The following is a 19,233-nucleotide window of genomic DNA, read 5'->3' on the forward strand; positions in this document are numbered from 1 at the left end:
TTAGCAGCTGCAGGAGTCAGTTTGTTACTGCCATTATATATAAAAGGGATTCGGCTGCAGTGCTAAAACGTTCTAGGGAGAAAACCCCATGGAACACAATGGTCCTTGCTTTTGAGTAAATGGCCATAGGGTTGTGCTTGTTAAGTCAGACGCATTTGCTAACCAGAAATGGAATCTGTGAGGTCAGTCTATTGCTGCAAACTTTAGAACTTGCTGTGCCATTAAGTAAAAGATAAAATGGGCTCTAGCTTCTGCCACAATGACATCTGGAGCCACAAAACTATTGTTTACTTTTAAAAAGTGAAAGCAAATAATGACTGTTTGCCATCTAAAAGGGCCACCATAATATAATAATAATAATAATAATTCATTATTTCTACCCCACCCATTTGGCTGGGTTTCCCCAGACATTCTGGGCGGCTTTCAACAGAACATTAAAAACAGAATAAAACTTCAAACATTAAAAAATTTCCCTAAACAGGGCTGCCTTCAGATGTCTTCTAAAACTCAGATAGTTGCCTATTTCCTTGACATCTGATGGGAGGATGTTCCACAGGGCGGGTGCCACTACTGAGAAGGCCCTCTGCCTGGTTCCCTGTAACCTCACTTCTCACAGTGAGGGAACCGCCAGAAGGCCCTCAGACCTGGACCTCAGTGTCCAGGCTGAATGATGGGGGTGGAGACGCTCCTTCAGGTATACTGGGCCAAGGCTGTTTAGGGCTTTAAAGGTCAGCAGCAACACTTTGAATTGTGCTCAGAAACGTACTGGGAGCCAATGTAGGTCTTTCAGGATGGGTGTTATACGGTCTTGGCGGCCACTCCAAGTCACCAGTCTAGCTGCCACATTCTGGCAGTACCATAATCAGTACTAGCTGCAGAAATCCAAACCTCTTGGCTGTTAGTATATTGTCACATGCTCAGCACTTCTACAGAAGGGTTAAGTTTCTTATGGATGAGAGTGTTTTGCGGGGTGCCTGAGTAATATTTGCAGAAACAAGGGGTGTTGAAAAATTATCTCCTTCACCCGCATTACAGATTGTGCTAAACTTTTGCAAACTATACCTTTGCAGAATCGACTCTACAAAGTTATAGTGGGGGGGGGGGGTTTGGGGGGGGATAGAGAACTTTCAAAGGAAGGAGAGATACATAACAGCATCATAAGCCAAAGGACAGCACTATATGTAATTGGCATAAAATTAACAAGAACATGAGTTCCAGGGCAGTTCAAAGATGAATATTGCACAAGGATGCCATTTCCAGCAAGAGGATTACATCCAGATCATAGGAGTGCACACTTAAAAGTTACAGTGCAATCAAAGGTTGCTTTGATTCTAAGTAAATCAGACTGAGATGTTCAGGAGATAGCCATCAGTCAACTGAAATATTTTATACACTTTTAAAAGTACAGCAATTAAAAATTTGTAGCAAGAACATAAAGAGTTTTTCTAGATCACATCCAAGCTATATCCAGGCCAGTGTTCTTGTTTCCTACAACATCCAACAGGATTCCACTTGAAAACAGTGCAGCACACATTACAGTGGTACCTCGGGTTACAGACGCTTCAGGTTACAGACTCCACTAACCCAGAAATAGTACCTCGGGTTAAGAATTTTGCTTCAGGATGAGAACAGAAATCGTGCTCCAGTGGTGCGGCAGCAGCGGGAGGCCCCATTAGCTAAAGTGGTGCTTCAGGTTAAGAACAGTTTCAGGTTAAGAACAGACCTCCGGAACGAATTAAGTACTTAACCCAAGGTACCACTGTATTATTATTATTATTCCCAGCACACATTGTCTGTGTGTGTGTGCCCACTTGTATTAAACACTGCCAGATGATCCAGTTGTCTATTATTATTACAATTTATTACCTGCCATTCACCCCAAGATCTCAGCTGCTAAGCAAGTGTGCTATGACATTTGGGACTTACTGTCATGTGAGGTACCCTAAATTATGAGAAGAGTCACAGCTCAGTGGTACAGCATCTGCTTTGAGCGCATAAGGTCCCAGTTTCAGTCCCCAGGATCTCCTAGAAGAGTCGGGAGAGACCCTCTGGAGAGCTGCTGCCCACCACTGTAGACAATACTGAGCTAGATGGAGCAGAAGTTGGTACAAGACAACTTCCTGTGTTCCTATGCTAGGGTGCAGCTTTTCCAGCCAGTCACTACAGTAACAGCTGATCCAGCTCAGCAGCTCATTAGCATATATTTAAAATTATATGCTTGATTTAGAAATAATTTGAAGGCATATCTGTTTTGTAGCACTTTGTAAACCACTTTGTTTGTTGTTTCCTAGAAAGAATAATTGGAACAGGACTTTTTGTTAAGAGATCCCTAGCATGTCCTCCTTTCCACATCACCATTCCAGTCCTCCTGCAAAAAAGCATATTCATCCCTCACCAGTTTCAAAAACAGTGCCCTCCCTCTATTTTTTGTATATCTGCAAATTTCAGGGTTTCTCTAAGCCTTCTGATAACTCCCCTTATGTGCAGTGATGGTATTGTTTTGGCTACATAAACTTACAGTACTCACTCGAAATATCTATTTGAGGGACCAATAAGAAACCAGGTAATAATAGATGCTCAAAATATCTGTTAAAAAAACAAAATCGGCTTCCAGACAGTATTGCTTTTAAAATAAAAAGGTTTATTTAGACAAAGATTCGTACTGAGAAACAGATCTCAGGCTGTATTTAGAAAGATAGGCACCTTTTAAAAATAGTCAGCAATGATCTCAAATGCTAGTTTCTAACAGCAATTATATATTCCATACTAAAATTCTAAACAAGGCATTCGTTTTGTTTTGTTTTTCATGGGGGAAAGGGAAGAAATAAAGCAGGCAAGGTAAACATCAGCAAGATATAGGCAATCCATGTAATATATATTATCATTCATGAGGCTCTTAACAACTACTAAAATATAGAAATACAGATCTTTGGATCCTGACAAAATTATAAAGTGCTTCATTAAAAAGGCTGCCTTATTACAAGAGGGCTTACATGCCATACAAAGAATCAGTTGCATTGCCAGCCATGTCGCCCCGCCACACTCTGGCTGTTTAACAGTAGTCAGCTGAAAATTAGCAGTGCAATTTTAGTTTTTCCATTGAAGTTTCCAGTTAACTAAGAATGGCCCAAGGAGTCCGAGTCCCCTTTCCTAAAGGTTTCTCTGCACTGCAGGCTTTCTGTAGCTCATACCTGCACAGTGTTGATTCATAAGCTCCTATCCCGTTTGTCTCAAGTCACTACTTCCTGGAAATGAATTGGAAATGAACTCCATGATTATATCAAAGCAGCTTATCCTCTGCCAAAAAGGCCAGCCCAAGGCTTTGGCAGTATGGCTTTACCTCCCAGGATATGCATGTATTATTATCATACATGCATGTGTCTGGGGGAACTGTTATGTGCCAGCCATCTTCCTAGATGGCCCTTATTTAAAATTACCGTATTTCAGATGCACACAGATAGCACAGTGAAGGGATGCAATTGCCTAATTTCATGCTAACCACGCACACAAAATGTTCCTGTTGTGTGTGGATCCATGCATTACCGTTTGTGCCTTCATATCCCCATTAGCAGGAATAAACAGAGGTACCAAGAGACAAACCTCATGTACCTACAGGTGTATATATAATTTGAGCTGTGAGCCTCCTGTGGAAGTGATCTTCTCCCTCCTTGGACAAAGAGGAAAGAGATTCTGTATGGTTGAAGGCAGCAATGCTTCTGAATACCAGTTGCTGGAAACCACAGGAGAGGTGAGATTTCTTCTATTGAAATCCTGCTTGCTGGTTTACCACAGACATCTAGTTGACCCCTGTGAGAACAGGGTGCTGGACTAGATGGGCCAGCAGGCTCTTCTTTATGTTCTGAGAAACCAGCTGTGCACAGCACTGATTGTCTGGAATGGTGACATCACTAACCCACCTCCGCTAGAGTTTTCAACACTTCAGAAATGCTTCTATGTTTTTAGTATTAAAGGGGACGAAATGCACATTTAATGGAACAAATGCACACTCAATGCTTTGAAAGTTAAAAGAAAGAAAAGCAGTCAATCAGTCTGAAACATGAGGGAAGGGCAACCCTGAAGACTTGAATCAGGGGTGTGTAAGGCTGCTCTTTTCACAGTGAAGGCGGATAGAAGTCAGACTCACCCCACAGGAGCAAAAACCACAGCAAATCCTATTTTTATTATACATCTCTCTGTACCTTCAATGTGTCCATTTTGAAGGATGTCACGACTCCTGTATAACAGAGAGATACCCACTGTTGTTGTATGTAAAACTGAATTTTTATGTTTTTCCTCCTTCATTTCTAAGCTAATGTAAAAAGCCACTCAATGCCTGACACTTCCATTAACAGTCTCTGCACCAGTTGTCACTTGTCATCCGGCAACTTCGAAGACTTTTATTCCTTTTCCGCATTCAAAAAGTTTCAACACATTTAATGGAAGAGCCCACAGGCTAAGGGGAAAGTGCTTTATGAGCCTGTGGGTACCCTGTGGGCTGCGGGTTTCCGATCCCTGCTCAGGGTTGGCGATTTTGTTACTGAAGTGCATTTCATATATAGCCCTGAATTTTTGTAAGAGTAATACAAACTTCATGCAGTGTTCCTGTCTGAGGTTCCTTCATCTCTTTAAGGCAATGATGTTGAATGGAAGTGGAGCTAAAGTCAGGCCAAATCTTCCTGCCATCGATGGCTTCTCCATGTCTTCGGGAAATTGAAATGTGAAATTTTGCAGGAGGCTCACAAACATCAAGAACAGCTCCATCTTGGCAAGTTGTTCTCCCATGCACACACGTTTTCCTGAAAAGGAAAGCAAAGTGGGTGAGAGAGATGAAGGGGGGGGGACTTCACATTTTAAATAAATATTAATAATCTCTGTGGGAATCCATTTTTTTAAAAAGGAAAGAAAGAAATGCTATGAGGTCCAGGACGTACGCTATGATAACCAGCCTTTTATAAATCCATTAAGGCACTTCCAAATTTATTAAGCACAAAGACCCCTGAAAAGAAATGGTATAAAATAATCCTCTTTATTCACTATCAGACTAAACTGGTTTTGCTGGATCCTGTCCCATATAAGACAGCTAAATATAACTTAATAGACCAGAGATGGGCAGAAGGTAGCTTAGAATCTCCCTGTTGAACTCTGGGTGATTTGACTGGGAAGGGTTTCCAACAATAGCAACAACCGCAACAAAAAATAACTTCCCAATTAAATTAGGCTGCTGAAATGAAGAAAGCAGCAGGAGGAGCAGACTACTGTGTGGAATGACTATGATCTCCGTTCAGTTCTGGTACTGAAAGCAAATTCCTAGAGTTAGAATGTGCTCAGAGGTAAATCCTGTTCTTTAACTTTTGAACCACTTTAAACCTTGGAGTTTTAGTAAAACAAAGCCTGAAGCCTGTCCTCCCCTGTAATAGACTATAATAGACTGTGAACCGCTCTGAGATTTTATGATGAAGGGCAGTATATAAACCCTAATAAAATAAGGTAAAAATAAATAGGAGAGAGACCAGCAAGCATTTTCCTGGTCTTCAAAAATGATGAACATACAATACTTAATGTACACTGCTTTAAAGATGTCCTACTATCAAGAGATGGTGTCCCCACAGTCTGCCCCCCCATCCCTCCCTACACACCCCAAACAGAGTTGAATTACCAATTCCAAATGGAATAAATGTTTCTTTTTTGATGAGCTGGCCATTTTCATCCAGAAACCTTGCTGGGTGGAAATCATCCGGATTCTCCCATATGTTGGGATCTCGGTGCACGGACCACAAGTTTGGAATGATTATACTGCCCTTTGGAATAGTGTAGCCCTGGAGCACTTAAAACAACAACAACAACAACATATACACAACTAGAGAGGTACACAAATTAATAAATGGCATTACCCTTATGGAAAGATTTTACACACAGACATATTAATCAAAGGAACATAAAATGCTTGTGTTTGGGTTGGGTTGGTTTGTGGGAAAGTGTTGCTTCGTGACTGAGAGAATGCACGCTTGTTTATTTCTACGTGCCATTAAAATGGTATCGTGGACTTCTCTAGGAGCGGGAAGGGGCAAATAAAACCCTCACCAAGGGCACAGAAAACGAAAAGCTTACCAAAAACACAGCCCCTTTGTTATGAGAGCACTTTGTAAACACAGGGGTTGCTTGCTTTAAGTTTGTCAGTTGCTAACAGATACCATCTGACCTAAAGGAGGAGCACACCCCGTGAAGCAACACTGCAAAGTCCAAGCTGCAGTTTACAGCAGCTGAAAATCAGCCCCGGGTGACTTGACTAGTTGCAAAAGCAGCTCATTAATGAAGTATCTACTACATGTGCAATGCCTGGAGGTGCACAACAGTTCAAGCACTTAAGAAGACTTTGGATTTGATATCCCGCTTTATCACTACCCAAAGGAGTCTCAAAGCAGCTAACATTCTCCTTTCTCTTTCTCCCCCACAACACTCTGTGAGGTGAGTGGGGCTGAAAGACTTCAAAGAAGTGTGACTAGCCCAAGGTCACCCAGCAGCTGAATGTGGAGGAGCGGAGACACGAACCTGGTTCACCAGATTACGAGTCTACCGCTCTTAACCACTACACCACATTGGTTCTCTTAAGCCTGACCACAGTCCATTCTCACTTCAGCTCTAGTATTGCTCCATAAAGCAGATAAATATGTGATAATGGGCAATTTGCCTGTAAAACTTCAGACTCTCCTGTCCCCGACAACCCTGGAAAGCTGCTGCCAATCTAGGATAGACCAAAAGACCTGATAGGATAGACCTGGTATAAGAAAGCTTCTTCAAATTTCAGCCTTCCTTGTTTCTCTCCAATGTGAAAATCAGCTTTTGGCTAAATGAACTCGTACCAAAACGTGAGAGCAGCAGCCCATCAAAAACGCTTACCTGTAGTTTCTGAGGCCATTCGAGGTATTGAAAGAGGTACAACCACCGTCATCCTTTGAACTTCCATGATGGTTGCTTCTGTGAAGGGCATACGTGCCTTGTCCGCAAGGGTAGGAGGCCTATTGCGCCCAATGACCAACTCAATTTCTTCCTGGACCTTTTCTGTGCAAAACAAGAGACAGTAAGATGAGCACTGGAACTAAATGGCTAAATTAGGGTTGCCACGTGTCCTCTTTTTCCAGGACACGTCCTCTTTTTCAGGGGTAAAATTTCTGTCCAGGTGGGTTTTGTTAAATTTGCCAAAATGTCTCTGGCTATACTTTCTGGATGAGACATAGACATAGCTGGTGGATGAAGGCTTTCCTCTTCTCTTCTCTTCTCCTGCCCCTCTCAGCAATATATCACAGCTTCTATAGCCTACATATGTAGCGGTATTTAAAATGAGAGTCGCCTCCTTTTTGCTTTTCAAATTAGGCAAGCCTAACTAAATGGGCTTTATGCAATTTATTTACTTTACATTAGGTTTCTATGATGGCATCATGCACTTCTGGGATTAGCAAGCAAGGCTGCAAAAAGAAGAAGAGAGAGATTACACTCAGACCTCTCTCTTTTAACAAATTAAACACCAACAGCATGTCAAACACTGCCCTCCAGTGTCTACAATCAGAAGTATTACTGCTGTGATCCTAAAAATAGACTTAAGGGCACTTCCAGATTTTTGCTATTTTCAGGTGGGATTTAATCATATAATACTAGCAAATTCAGGTTGTGCAGTAAAAGTTTGCTGGGCTCTTGCACACATACAATCAGGCTTTTTGCAATAAGGAAAGTGATGGGGAAATGCACTGGAAAGTATGGGATGGAAATTGCTTGACATGAGGTCAGCTATTCTGCACGTAGAGCAAAACAAATGTTCAATAAGTAGCCAATATCACCCAACATCCCCCCAAACTTTGCCCACACTAAACAGGATGGATGCTCAATAAACAGATTGTCTGGAAGCTACTTTAGCCACAGTAAATAAATGGAACTCTATGTGAATTAGATAAGATTAGAAAAGCAACTGCAAACATGCGCTGGATTATGGAGAAAGCTAGAGAGTTCCAGAAAGACATCTACTTTTGCTTCATTGACTATGCAAAAGCCTTTGACTGTGTTGACCACAGCAAACTATGGCAAGTACCTAAAGAAATGGGAGTGCCTGATCACCTCATCTGTCTCCTGAGAAATCTCTATGTGGGACAAGAAGCTACAATTAGAACTGGATATGGAACAACTGATTGGTTCAAAATTGGGAAACGAGTACGGCAAGGCTGTATATTGTCTCCCTGCTTATTTAACTTATATGCAGAATTCATCATGCGAAAGGCTGGGCTGGATGAATCCCAAGCCAGAATTAAAATTGCCGGAAGAAATATCAACAACCTCAGATATGCAGATGACACAACCTTGATGGCAGAAAGTGAGGAGGAATTAAAGAACCTTTTAATGAGGGTGAAAGAGGAGAGCGCAAAATATGGTCTGAAGCTCAACATCAAAAAAACGAAGATCGTGGCCACTGGTCCCATCACCTCCTGGCAAATAGAAGGGGAAGAAATGGAGGCAGTGAGAGATTTTACTTTCTTGGGCTCCATGATCACTGCAGATGGTGACAGCAGTCACGAAATTAAAAGACGCCTGCTCCTTGGGAGAAAGGCGATGGCAAACCTAGACAGCATCTTAAAAAGCAGAGACATCACCTTGCCAACAAAGGTCCGTATAGTTAAAGCCATGGTTTTCCCAGTAGTGATGTATGGAAGTGAGAGCTGGACCATAAAGAAGGCTGATCGCCGAAGAATTGATGCTTTTGAATTATGGTGCTGGAGGAGACTCTTGAGAGTCCCATGGACTGCAAGAAGATAAAACGCATCCATTCTGAAGGAAATAAGCCCTGAGTGCTCACTGGAAGGACAGATCATGAAGCTGAGGCTCCAATACTTTGGCCACCTCATGAGAAGAGAAGACTCCCTGGAAAAGACCCTGATGTTGGGAAAGATTGAGGGCACAAGGAGAAGTGGACGACAGAGGACAAGATGGTTGGACAGTGTTCTTGAAGCTACAAACATGAGTCTGACCAAACTGCGGGAGACAGTGGAAGACAGAAGTGCCTGGCGTCCTCTGGTCCATGGGGTCACGAAGAGTCGGACATGACTAAACGACTAAACAACAACAACAGAAAAGGTATTTACAGTGAAGGTCATGTTAACATCTTTCAGAGAGCTTTGTGTACCACAGACTGCCATCACACCTTCATCTTTTGACATTCATGCCACTACGCATCTAACAAACATTCAAAACGCAGCTGTCTGTTTTCTGGAAGAAACTAAGAGAATCAACTTTTGGGAAACAGAAAGCATTAAATGTACGCCAAGCAGTAAAATTGACTGATTTTAGCTGCTCATCACAGCTATGTGATTTAGAAATCGAAATGGCTATGGGGTGGAAAGAGAATGAATAAAAGCTGGAATATATTAAAAACATTAGGTAACCATTAAAACCAACTTTACACTTTTAATATAACCCAACTATTATTTAATATAATAGTTAATGTAACCCAACTCCAAGGATACTCTAGGTCTTTGCCCCATACAAACCCAGTAGTAAGAAAATCTGGCTCTGTATGTATAATAACTTATTAAAATGAAGCCTGGGAAAGAGGAGACTGAGAGGAGATATGATGGCCATCTTCAAATATCTGTCACATGGAGGATGGCACAAGCTTGTTTTCTCCTGCTCTGGAGGGTATAACCCAAACCAATGGATTCAAGTTACAATAAAGGAAATTCCACTAAACGTTAGGAAGAACTTTCTGGTGGGAAGAGCTGAACGGTCTCCCTCGGAAGGTGGTGGACTCCCCTTCCTTGGAGGATTTTAAGCCAAGTTTGGATGGCCATCTGTCATGGATGCTTTGGCTGAAATTCCTGCATTGCATGGGTCGAACTAAAGGACCACAGGGGTTACTTCCAACTCTGCAATTCAATAATTCTATGTCCAGTACTCATTGAACTGTGGGTGTGAGTGGGTGGAGTTATTGTTATTTTGAAGTCTGCTTTTTGTCTCTACCTCAGGATTCACAAAAGTATGCCCATATCTATCTGCTTTTTCCTCAGTGACCCTGTTTTGGGTTCCTATAAGAACATAGTAAGAGCCCTCATGGATCCAACCAGAGCCTCATTTAGTTCAGGACCCTATTCCCCCAGTGGCCTGTTAGAATTCCTGATCTATGATTGCAGTCATTGGATTTTTGTCTATCACATGACGGTATATGTTTTGACTCGAAAAGAGTGGGAAGCGGCAGAGACAGGATGTTTGTATTACTGTGTTCCGTGAAGTGGGACTACTGTCCTTTGTTCTTTTTCTCTTTGCTGTCTGATGCTAGAGAGAGAGGGAGCCATGTTGCAGTGCTCCATGTGTGTTTATATGTAAATAAAATAGATTAGCCAAAATGCTGTGTTGCTGAGGTCTGTCACGCGCATGATGCGCAAACTCTGCGGATCTCTGAGTGTGCCGGTGTTGGTTGGCATCAGTCGCTGTGATGTTCGGACTGAAGAAAGCTTACGAAGCTCCCGAACCATCGACCAGGAGGGAGAGAACATGCCAGTCAGGCATGTGTCTCTGCCAGGGTCCTACTCAAGTGTAGGCTCAACTCCTGGCATGGCCAACCAGATGCCTATGGGAAGAAGCCCCAAAGGAAGACCTGAGGACAACTGCTCCCTCCATCAACTACTACAATTCAGAGGTATATACTGCCTCGCAGATAGATAGATAGATAAAAATGGAAAGGTGTCTTTACACTGTAGCATGAGAGGATAGCAGGCAGGCAGGCAAGCGAGCAGCACAGGTGGCCATTGGCCAAGGCAAGCTGTTTGAAGGAGGGGGGAGGTGCCCTCTATTAAACACAGATACATAACAAAGGGGGACAGACGCTTCAGAGTCTGAAACACCTCCCACCCTCCTTTAAAAGGGAGCAAGAATTGGGGCAAGCTGTGAGGGGATGTGGGCGAAGTCTAAAGCAAGGGAGGTTTGGTCACCCACGCGTGGGGGAAGAGAGCTGGCAAAGGGGTTGGTGAGGAGGTGTGGTTGGCAAGCAGAGTGAGCAACAGAGGTGGCAGCCCCGTGTGTTGGTGTGTGTGTGTGCCTAGAGAGTCATTTTGACTAGTACCCATGGATAGCCTGTCAGCACCCAAGTACTGTGTTCCCTGTTAGAGGCAGCGGGTGATTGTTTTCCATGCAAGATTTGATCAGAAGGGTGCAGCTGTGGCCATATTATACACCCAGTTCTTCCCAACAATGCTGTGGAAAACTCCCCAAAATGGATAGCTTGCATAATAAGAGCAAACCCAATTAAGAATCAGCCACTGGAGAAAGGATGACATTTACTTTGTTCCTGTGGGTGAAGCGACATGTAAAGCAGACTCCAGAGAAGGGTATTGGATGTGGTGTCTGTGCCTGCGATGAAAAGGTCCGCAATAATAAAAAACAGGTAGTCTTCAGTGAAGCTGCTCTCGCTGTCTATCTTCCTTTCCTCATCTGCGTGAAGGAGGTACATGTCGATGAAGTCTCGGGGATTCTGGCTATCGAGGCTTTCCCGGTGCTGTGCGATAATAGTCTTCAGGAAGGCCGTGATATCCAGCTCAATCTGCCTAAGCACTCGGAAAGGATAGATTGGGAGGTAGTAGAGCCAAGGGCAGATGTTGACCAGAATCATGTGACTGTTCAGGCTTAGCTCCAGACCACGAGACATGAGCTTCAGCATGGTCTTGAGGCTGGCGTCGTCATAGTCAAAGCGCCTGCCAAAGGCCATCGAGCAGATGACGTTCGACACGGCGTTGCCAATTATGGGGAAGGGGTTGAACTTCTCGTCCCCGTGCTTCAGGATCTCTGCTTTCACATACTTGAATTCTTCGATTATTTTAGGCTCCAAGCTGTGCTTTCCTAGTCCAAAGTGACGGAGGGTTGAATGGGAGAACTTCCTCTGTTTCTTCCACACCGGGCCGTAAGGGGCAAAAACCACACCTGGAGGAAAAGAAAGGGGTAAAACATTGAAATCAAGAACAGAGTTTTCGGTTTTGTTTGTAAGATACCTTGGAAGCTTCGAACGACAGGAAATCCTGGGTTCTCCCCAGTTTTCATTTCATTTCATGGGACACGGGTGGTGCTGTGGTCGAAACTACTCAGCCTCGCTGGACAGGGTGAGCTCCTGTTGCTCTGTCCCAGCTTCTCCCAACCTAGCAGTTCAAAAGCATGCCAGTGCAAGTAGATAAATAGGAAAGGTAAATGGCATTTCTATGCACTCTGGCACTTGTCATGGTGTCCCGTTGTGCCAGAACCATTTTAGTCATGCTGACCACATGACTCGGAAAGCTGTCTGTGGACAAACACCGGCTCCCTCAGCCTGAAAGCGAGATGAGCACCGCAAGTCCAAAGTCACTTTTGACTGGATTTAACCATCCAGGGGTCCTTTATCTTTACCTATTTCATAATACTTACACACCGCTTGATTTTAAAAAACAACAACAACCCAAAACCTCAGAATGGTTTATGAAAAAGTTCATAGCATCACGGAATTGCAGAGTTGGATGAAACCACGAGGGTCATCTAGTCCAACTCTCTGCAATGCAGGAGTCTTTTCCCCAATGTGCAGCAGGAGGATGGACAAGATGATGAACTGGGTACCTTCCAACTCGATGATTATGTGATTCTAATACTTTGTGTAAAGATAACCACATGTTGATGATGATAATTGCATCTAGTTACCAGCAAAATTTAAACAACTCCAATTAAAGAATGGTTCCCACCTAGGCAATAACAAGATAACAGTAAGACAAGAAACAAACAAGGATAACCAGTTTAGTCATTGCTCACTAGGATTATATTCAATTAAGCAGAAAAAAATCCAAAATGGAAAATAGAAAATTATAGGAAGAGGCAACAGAACTACCAGAGTTATTGGAATTATAAAAACTGCTCATCTCAAAGACCCCCTTCCCTTCTCTATTAGAATACCTTGACTGAAAATAGTACTTAAGCCCTAGATTTTCAATGGTTGGTTAGTTCTCAAAGCTCCAACATGGACCCCTTTTCACTCTATGCTCTCAAGGACCAGCCTGACGCTATGCTTCACTACAGGACTGGTATCCCCTTCCATTTCTTGCCTTGCTAGTAGCATGGGTTCTGCAGCAAAATTGCCACGCTCACTTTCAGTAGGTTTTGAGGTTCTTTCACTCTTTCGATCCAGATGTGATTGAACTGTAGGATTTGCTGCCTGCTAAAATTGCAATTTTTCTGTCTCAAGCAGCATTTATATATTCCGTCCCTTTCATTTCATGTAATAAACCATAAAATAAATCTTTATTTTATGCAAGAACTTCTTGTGGGCATAAAGTGAAGGGTAAACAGATATTCATGACAAACACACACCTTAACTCTGGCAAAAGACCCTAAAGCTCTTGGTAGTGTGTGCATGAATACACATGAACGTTGGACACTCTGGCTCCAATGTTCAAGTCCAAACTTGCATAACAGTATTATTTACACACAGTCTTGATAACAAGTTATCAGGGTACCATATCTTCACATCTATTGTATACCCAAGGCCATTTATACTTGTGATGAAACTGTAGTTGCACTGTTGCCAAGATATCAACTTGCTCAATTGGCTTTGAGACCAAGCAAGGGTATGAATTTGGTTGCTCCAGCTGAAAATGCCACAAGGGATCCCATTATACCACACCGACCCCTTTATCAGTAAGCTGCTGAAGAGGTATCACTTATGATTAGGTATGGGTGAATCTGCCAATTTCAGCTTCTCCCAGTTTCACGTTTTTCCAGTGTTCAATTCAGTTCTCCACATTTCCACATCAGTTTGCAATTTTTTATTTTTAAAAAGCCCCCATGAAAATACACCAGCATTTTAGCACAAATTTCTCCTGTTATACCTATGTTTATATGCAACTTTGCTTAATATACACAAAACATAATTCACTTCTGTATGTTATCTTCACTAATATACGCATTTTAACAAACCCTAGTACAAAGCTGTATACAGCTTGAGACTTGGACTTTTGAAGGAATACCATCTGCCACATCAACCTGCCTTCCTCAGAGCCCTTCCCGATACCATCCCTCCAATCAGTAGGGAGCAGGGTGGCAATGGGAGAAAGGGGCCTTTTAATTAGATAAGGCTCTTAATTTAAGACACATGCTGGAATCACATTCTGCTTACTTCAAAGCAACGTTGTTGTTGTTTAGTCGTTTAGTCGTGTCCGACTCTTCGTGACCCCATGGACCAGAGCACGCCAGGCACTCCTGTCTTTCACTGCCTCCCACAGTTTTTATTCAATTTTATAGAATCATAGAGTCGGAATGGGGGCTCCCAAGGTCATCTAGTCCAACTCCCTACAATTTAGGAATCTGAGCTAAAAAGCATCCATGATCCAACCTCTGCTCAGAAACCTCTAAGTGTAAAACTTCCTTAGTATAAATGTCTCGGTGACAAGAGGAATGGGTCCCATGTTAAAAGGCAAACGCTTCCAGTCATGTTAGCTTTGCAGCATCGTTTTTTGAAGTAGCTACTGAGAGCTACTCTAAATTCCTTTGTTCCTTGTACAAATCTCTGAAAGCTGCTATGGTGCTTAACAGGCTAGATGTTGGGCTACCTGAGAAGGAAGAGCTGCTGCTTTTTGGACTTGCACAACCAAGAATTGACTATGTTTCAGAAGACAGTTATTCTTTGCCCAGGAGAACCAAATTTGGACATGTACGATTATACAAAAGAGTTGCACAATATTAATCTGGAACTTCAGGGGGAGTTTATGTTTGTTTATTGTTTTGCAAAATTAGCAGAGAAACTATGAAAATGGGCAACAGAAGGCAAACAAGGGATAAAGGAACAGAATGCAGACAAGGAGCAAGCTGTCTCTTTATCTGAGCCATTTGAAGAACTGCCTCAATATTTTCAAACTCTACTTTCATCCTGCAAGAAACTTTGGAGGGGAACTTCCAAAGACTGTCGAAATTGCAACTCCTGACTACACGGCGGGGGTGTACGTGTGTGTTTGCTGACAGTACAATAATCCCTGTTAGTGTATTTGGAAACTACATTTATCCGCAGCGCTTCTTACAAGTCCAAGTGAATTGTTTGGGCAGAACTGGGAGATTGCCTAGTTATCTGGTGCTCCTCTCCAACTATTTTAGACTGACAGGGAAGCTGCAAAAACAAGCACAGCATCAGATAGCAAACTTTCTTTGTTAGAAAGAAGAATCCTGAATAGGGACAGAACTCACAAACGTTATCCCTCTCACCACTGTCATATTATACCGCAGTATTCAACAACAGGTGCCTGTGGTTTCCCTTTGCAGTAGGTTATATGGGAAACCTGAAAGGCAATGGGAAATCTGCATATGCAATCAGCTACAACAGTCTGCAGCTTTCAACACACAGGTGTCGCTGGCAAAGAAATGCTGGAAACAGCTACATGTGTTAATGCAGAAAAGATGCAGCCTGCAGCATCACCAGAGGCCTCTATGAAGTAACTTATCTTACTCTTACTAAAGGACTGCCAACGATCTGAGAAGTTAAGTACTCAGCTATCTCCTGTTAAACTTTATTGCTGCAGCAATAAAACCGCTAGCACACTTGCAAAGCTAAGCAGGATCCGGTAAGGTTTCAAACTGGATGAGGAACTGCATGCTGAGATTCCTGTATTGCAAGGGATTGGACCCTTGGGGTCCCTTTCTAACTCTACAATTCTTGGATTCTAAGATTCACTACCAACAGAATAGGGTACAGTGCGTGCTTGGTTGTGTGTTTTTTGAGCGGGATGCCCATGAGAGTTTGCAAATGGGCTCAAGGGCCCAAGAAAGGTTTGCAACCCCAGTCCTACAGGGATTGATGCCAGCGAAATTGGCAATTCCCACTTGCGTGGCGAGTTCCCGCACCCCACCAGGATAAATAAAGACACAAGACACCATAATTTAAGGTTAATTGGGCGAATTAGGCCACAACTTTATTGAATTCAGGAATGAGAGGCATTGGCTTAGGCATTGGTCCTATCGACTATCCGGCTCCAGCCCATTTGCTGGAGACACGGGGAAGGGTTAACACTATATCGGGGGAGTCTCCTGCTGAGGCACGTCGACTAGGAGCTCCCCCGGGTCACCGCTCGGCGTGCCTTTGGCCCACACCTCCATTCGGACAGGGCCACGCCCCCCGGAGTCCTTTAACGGACCACCCTTCGCTCACTGGGGGGAGGTGATGGCGTTCCTCCCCCCCCCCCACATCCTCTTAACCCCTTCTTACCAATGCCTACCGCCAATGCCGAAGAGTTGTGACGAGTTGCTACGAGGTAGGCGAAAAACCAAAAGGCTACAAATTGCCAATTGGGAAAAATTCCTACCATGCCCCTTGCGGCGACAGACCGAAGTCCATAGCAAAGTCAAAGACCTACCTAAAGCCTACCTAAAGGGAGGGAGGGTGGGAAAAACGTGAGGGCTAGCCGGCGAAAAGAGGGCGAGCCCCCTCTGCGCCGGCCCTAAATAGGGCAGGCCACGCCCCCCCCAGCCAGCCGATTGGCTGGCTGGGGGGGCAGACGCGGCCGGGATTCCCCTGTTCTCGCGGGGGCTGAAACCAGCCCCCGCTCACGTGGGGGTGGGCGTGAAGCCCGCAACCCCACCTCCTGGGCAGGCCGGAAGTGGCTTTATATGAGCATCGCCAACAGATGGCCAGAGTAAAACCAGATCTATAGGGTTCTGTATTTGGCTGAATATTTTATGTGCATCCACAGACGCTTCCTCGGTCTCTTCCACTTTAGAACTTTACAGCCCCCTGAATAACTGCAAAGTAATTATCACAATTCCAACATTCTTATATACCGGCAACTAGTGCAGATCTCTGAGTGCAGGTGCTATGTGCTCACAAGGTCTCACTCCTGTCAGCAATCGAGCTGCCGCATCCTGCACTAACTGCAGCTTCTGGAGCAAGTGTGACAGAAGCCCAACATAGAGCACATTGTGGTAATCAAGTCTTGAAAGTCTGCTGGTTTTCCTCGCAACACAGTCTTAGGCAAATCACATTAACACACTCCAACAATAATGTTAGCCTACCTTACAGAGCTGTTGGAAGGATTACATGCAGGACAGTGGAAATATTAGGAAATATGTCCCACCATGTTCAAGGAGCTTAGATGCACAGCTTCAAGCAGCCTTTGCCAACCTGGTGCCCTCCAGATGTTATAGAACACAGCTCCCAGCAGTGAGTGATGGGAGTTGAAGCCCAAGAACATCTGGCTTATGGCAATATATGCAAAGCACTCTGTTAATCCTAAGAAATAGTCTCATCAAGCCCCTCAATCAAAGTCGTATTTCACTCCCTCCTGGCACTCCAAGGGAGGCCTGCAGCTGGACCTGCCACTCAATAATCCTAATAGGACTTCCTTCTTGGGTGCTTATTATTATTCAAGTTATATACCCCAGCCACAGGTGCCACACTCACCCGGCCGCTGGCATCCTGCTTCACGGGCCAATGTATGCAGCTGCCAGGAGTCACAGAATCAGAGAATTGGGGAGTGAGAAGGGACTGCAAGGGTCCCCACCCCCTGTAATGCAGGCCTCTTTTGCCTGACGTGGGCCCCAAACCCACGACCCTGGGGAAGGGCGGCCGAACTGCCCCTTTGCGGATCTGACCCCTTCCCCACGCCGCCCCCCTTTTGCCTTACCTTTCCTCTTGGAGAGGAGGGCCACTATGGGTATGCTGGGCCGGTCGCTGAAGACCTCGGCCTGGTTGACCAGGGCGTCCCGCACGGCCTCGAAGTCGCTGAGCATGATAAGCGGCCGGCTGCCCACGAAGAGGCTGAAGATGCTGCCGTAGATCTTGGCCAGGGCGGTGAGTAGCAGATGCGGGGGGTTCTGCTGCAGCGGTTGCTGCTCCCTCCCGGCGCCGCCTTCGCCTTTGGGGAGCTGCTTCTGCCGGTCCATGTTCAGAAGCCGCTTGCGCACCAGCGGGTTGGGCAGCAAGGCGAAGGCGAAGTTGCCCACCAAAGGCCACGGCTTGGGGCCCGGCGGGAGCCCCTGCAGCGGCCGGCGGCCCAGCAGCCACCACAGCGCCAGCAGCAGCCCGGCGGCCGCCAGCAGCGCCGAGCTAACGGGATCCTCCATCAGGGCGGGCTCGCCAGACAGAAGCCGTGCGCAACGCGGAACCTGCCTTGCGCGCGCTCTGCGGCCCCCTGGAGTCTCCCTCCGCGGATCCCGCTACATCCTCCTCGCGGCGCCTCCTCCTCCTCCTCCGCCTCTGGTTGGCCGCCCGCGGGGGAGAGGAGGCGCAATCAGAACGCCCAGCTCCGGACAGAACTCCCCCGAGGCGCTGCGTCACCGGGAAAAGGGCTTCCCTGGCTTTGACCGTCCAGCCTTATCTCTCCGCTGCGCTCCACCCCAACCCATCTATCTCTCTCTGTGTGTGTGTCCAAGACCCCAGCGCAAAGATTGCCGCAAAAAGCTGGGTGACGATGGCGACTTGCAGCGGCCTGCTGCAGAGTTCAGGGAGGGAGGGAGGGAAGGGAGGAGAAAGCGAAGGGGTCAAAGGTGAAGAGAAAAGCGGAAAAGGAGGGGGGACATCTCCCAGACCCATGTTTATTGCAGGACAGGTGCATTCTGCAAGCATTGTTTTGTTCTTGTTATTTTATGTATTTATATCTCTCAGGGTGGGATTGGAGTTTTATTAGTTGATTCAGGACGCCTCCCTTGATGCTCCCATATTGCACCCATCTGCAGTAGTTTCTGGTTCATAAGTTTATTGTTCAGCTGACTAAACTTGTGGCAATAGGGCTAATGAACTAATACAGAACATGCATTCATAATATAAGCCAGTTACAGATAGGTAGCCGTGTTGGTCTGCCATAGTCAAAACAAAACAAATTTTTTTCTTTCCAGTAGCACCTTAAAGACCAACTAAGTTAGTTCTTGGTATGAGCTTTCGTGTGCATGCACACTTCGTCAGATACAGATAATATAAGCCGACATCCATGATGTAAGAGAGAGAAGATGCCAAAGACATCAACAAGCTTAAATCTAGCTTGATTTCAGAGTAAAGCTCTCAGTCACCACAACAATTTACAGGGATTTTATCTAAATGCGTTATCCTGATATTTTTTGCAGCCAATGCATAGAGGGCCATTCTGTGTGTTACAGAGCTATTATTGTTACTCAAAAGAAACCAAGCCATTTCTGACAGGTAGTACCTGAAATCAGCTGTTTCAAACCCAAAGCAAGTGAACTGAAGTTTATCAAACGCCCTTTCAACTC

The 19,233-nt window shown here is 44.8% G+C and overlaps 1 protein-coding gene across 1 annotated transcript; it reads right to left on the reverse strand.

Annotated features, from left to right (window-relative positions):
* Positions 1-2,620: 2,620 nt before the first annotated feature.
* Positions 2,621-18,466, reverse strand: CYP2U1 (cytochrome P450 family 2 subfamily U member 1). The gene is made up of 6 exons (XM_083571457.1): positions 17,652-18,466; positions 11,317-11,952; positions 6,898-7,059; positions 5,657-5,824; positions 4,589-4,796; positions 2,621-4,234 (listed from the first exon to the last, which is right to left on the reverse strand). Exons 1-5 carry the CDS (start codon positions 18,088-18,090, stop codon positions 4,618-4,620), a joined length of 1,584 nt encoding a protein of 527 aa, XP_083427583.1. The 5' UTR covers positions 18,091-18,466; the 3' UTR covers positions 2,621-4,234; positions 4,589-4,617.
* Between the last annotated feature and the right edge of the window lie 767 nt (positions 18,467-19,233).

Source organism: Podarcis filfolensis (assembly GCF_964270895.1).
Source record: "Podarcis filfolensis genome assembly, chromosome: 9".
Classification (NCBI taxonomy): domain Eukaryota; kingdom Metazoa; phylum Chordata; class Lepidosauria; order Squamata; family Lacertidae; genus Podarcis; species Podarcis filfolensis.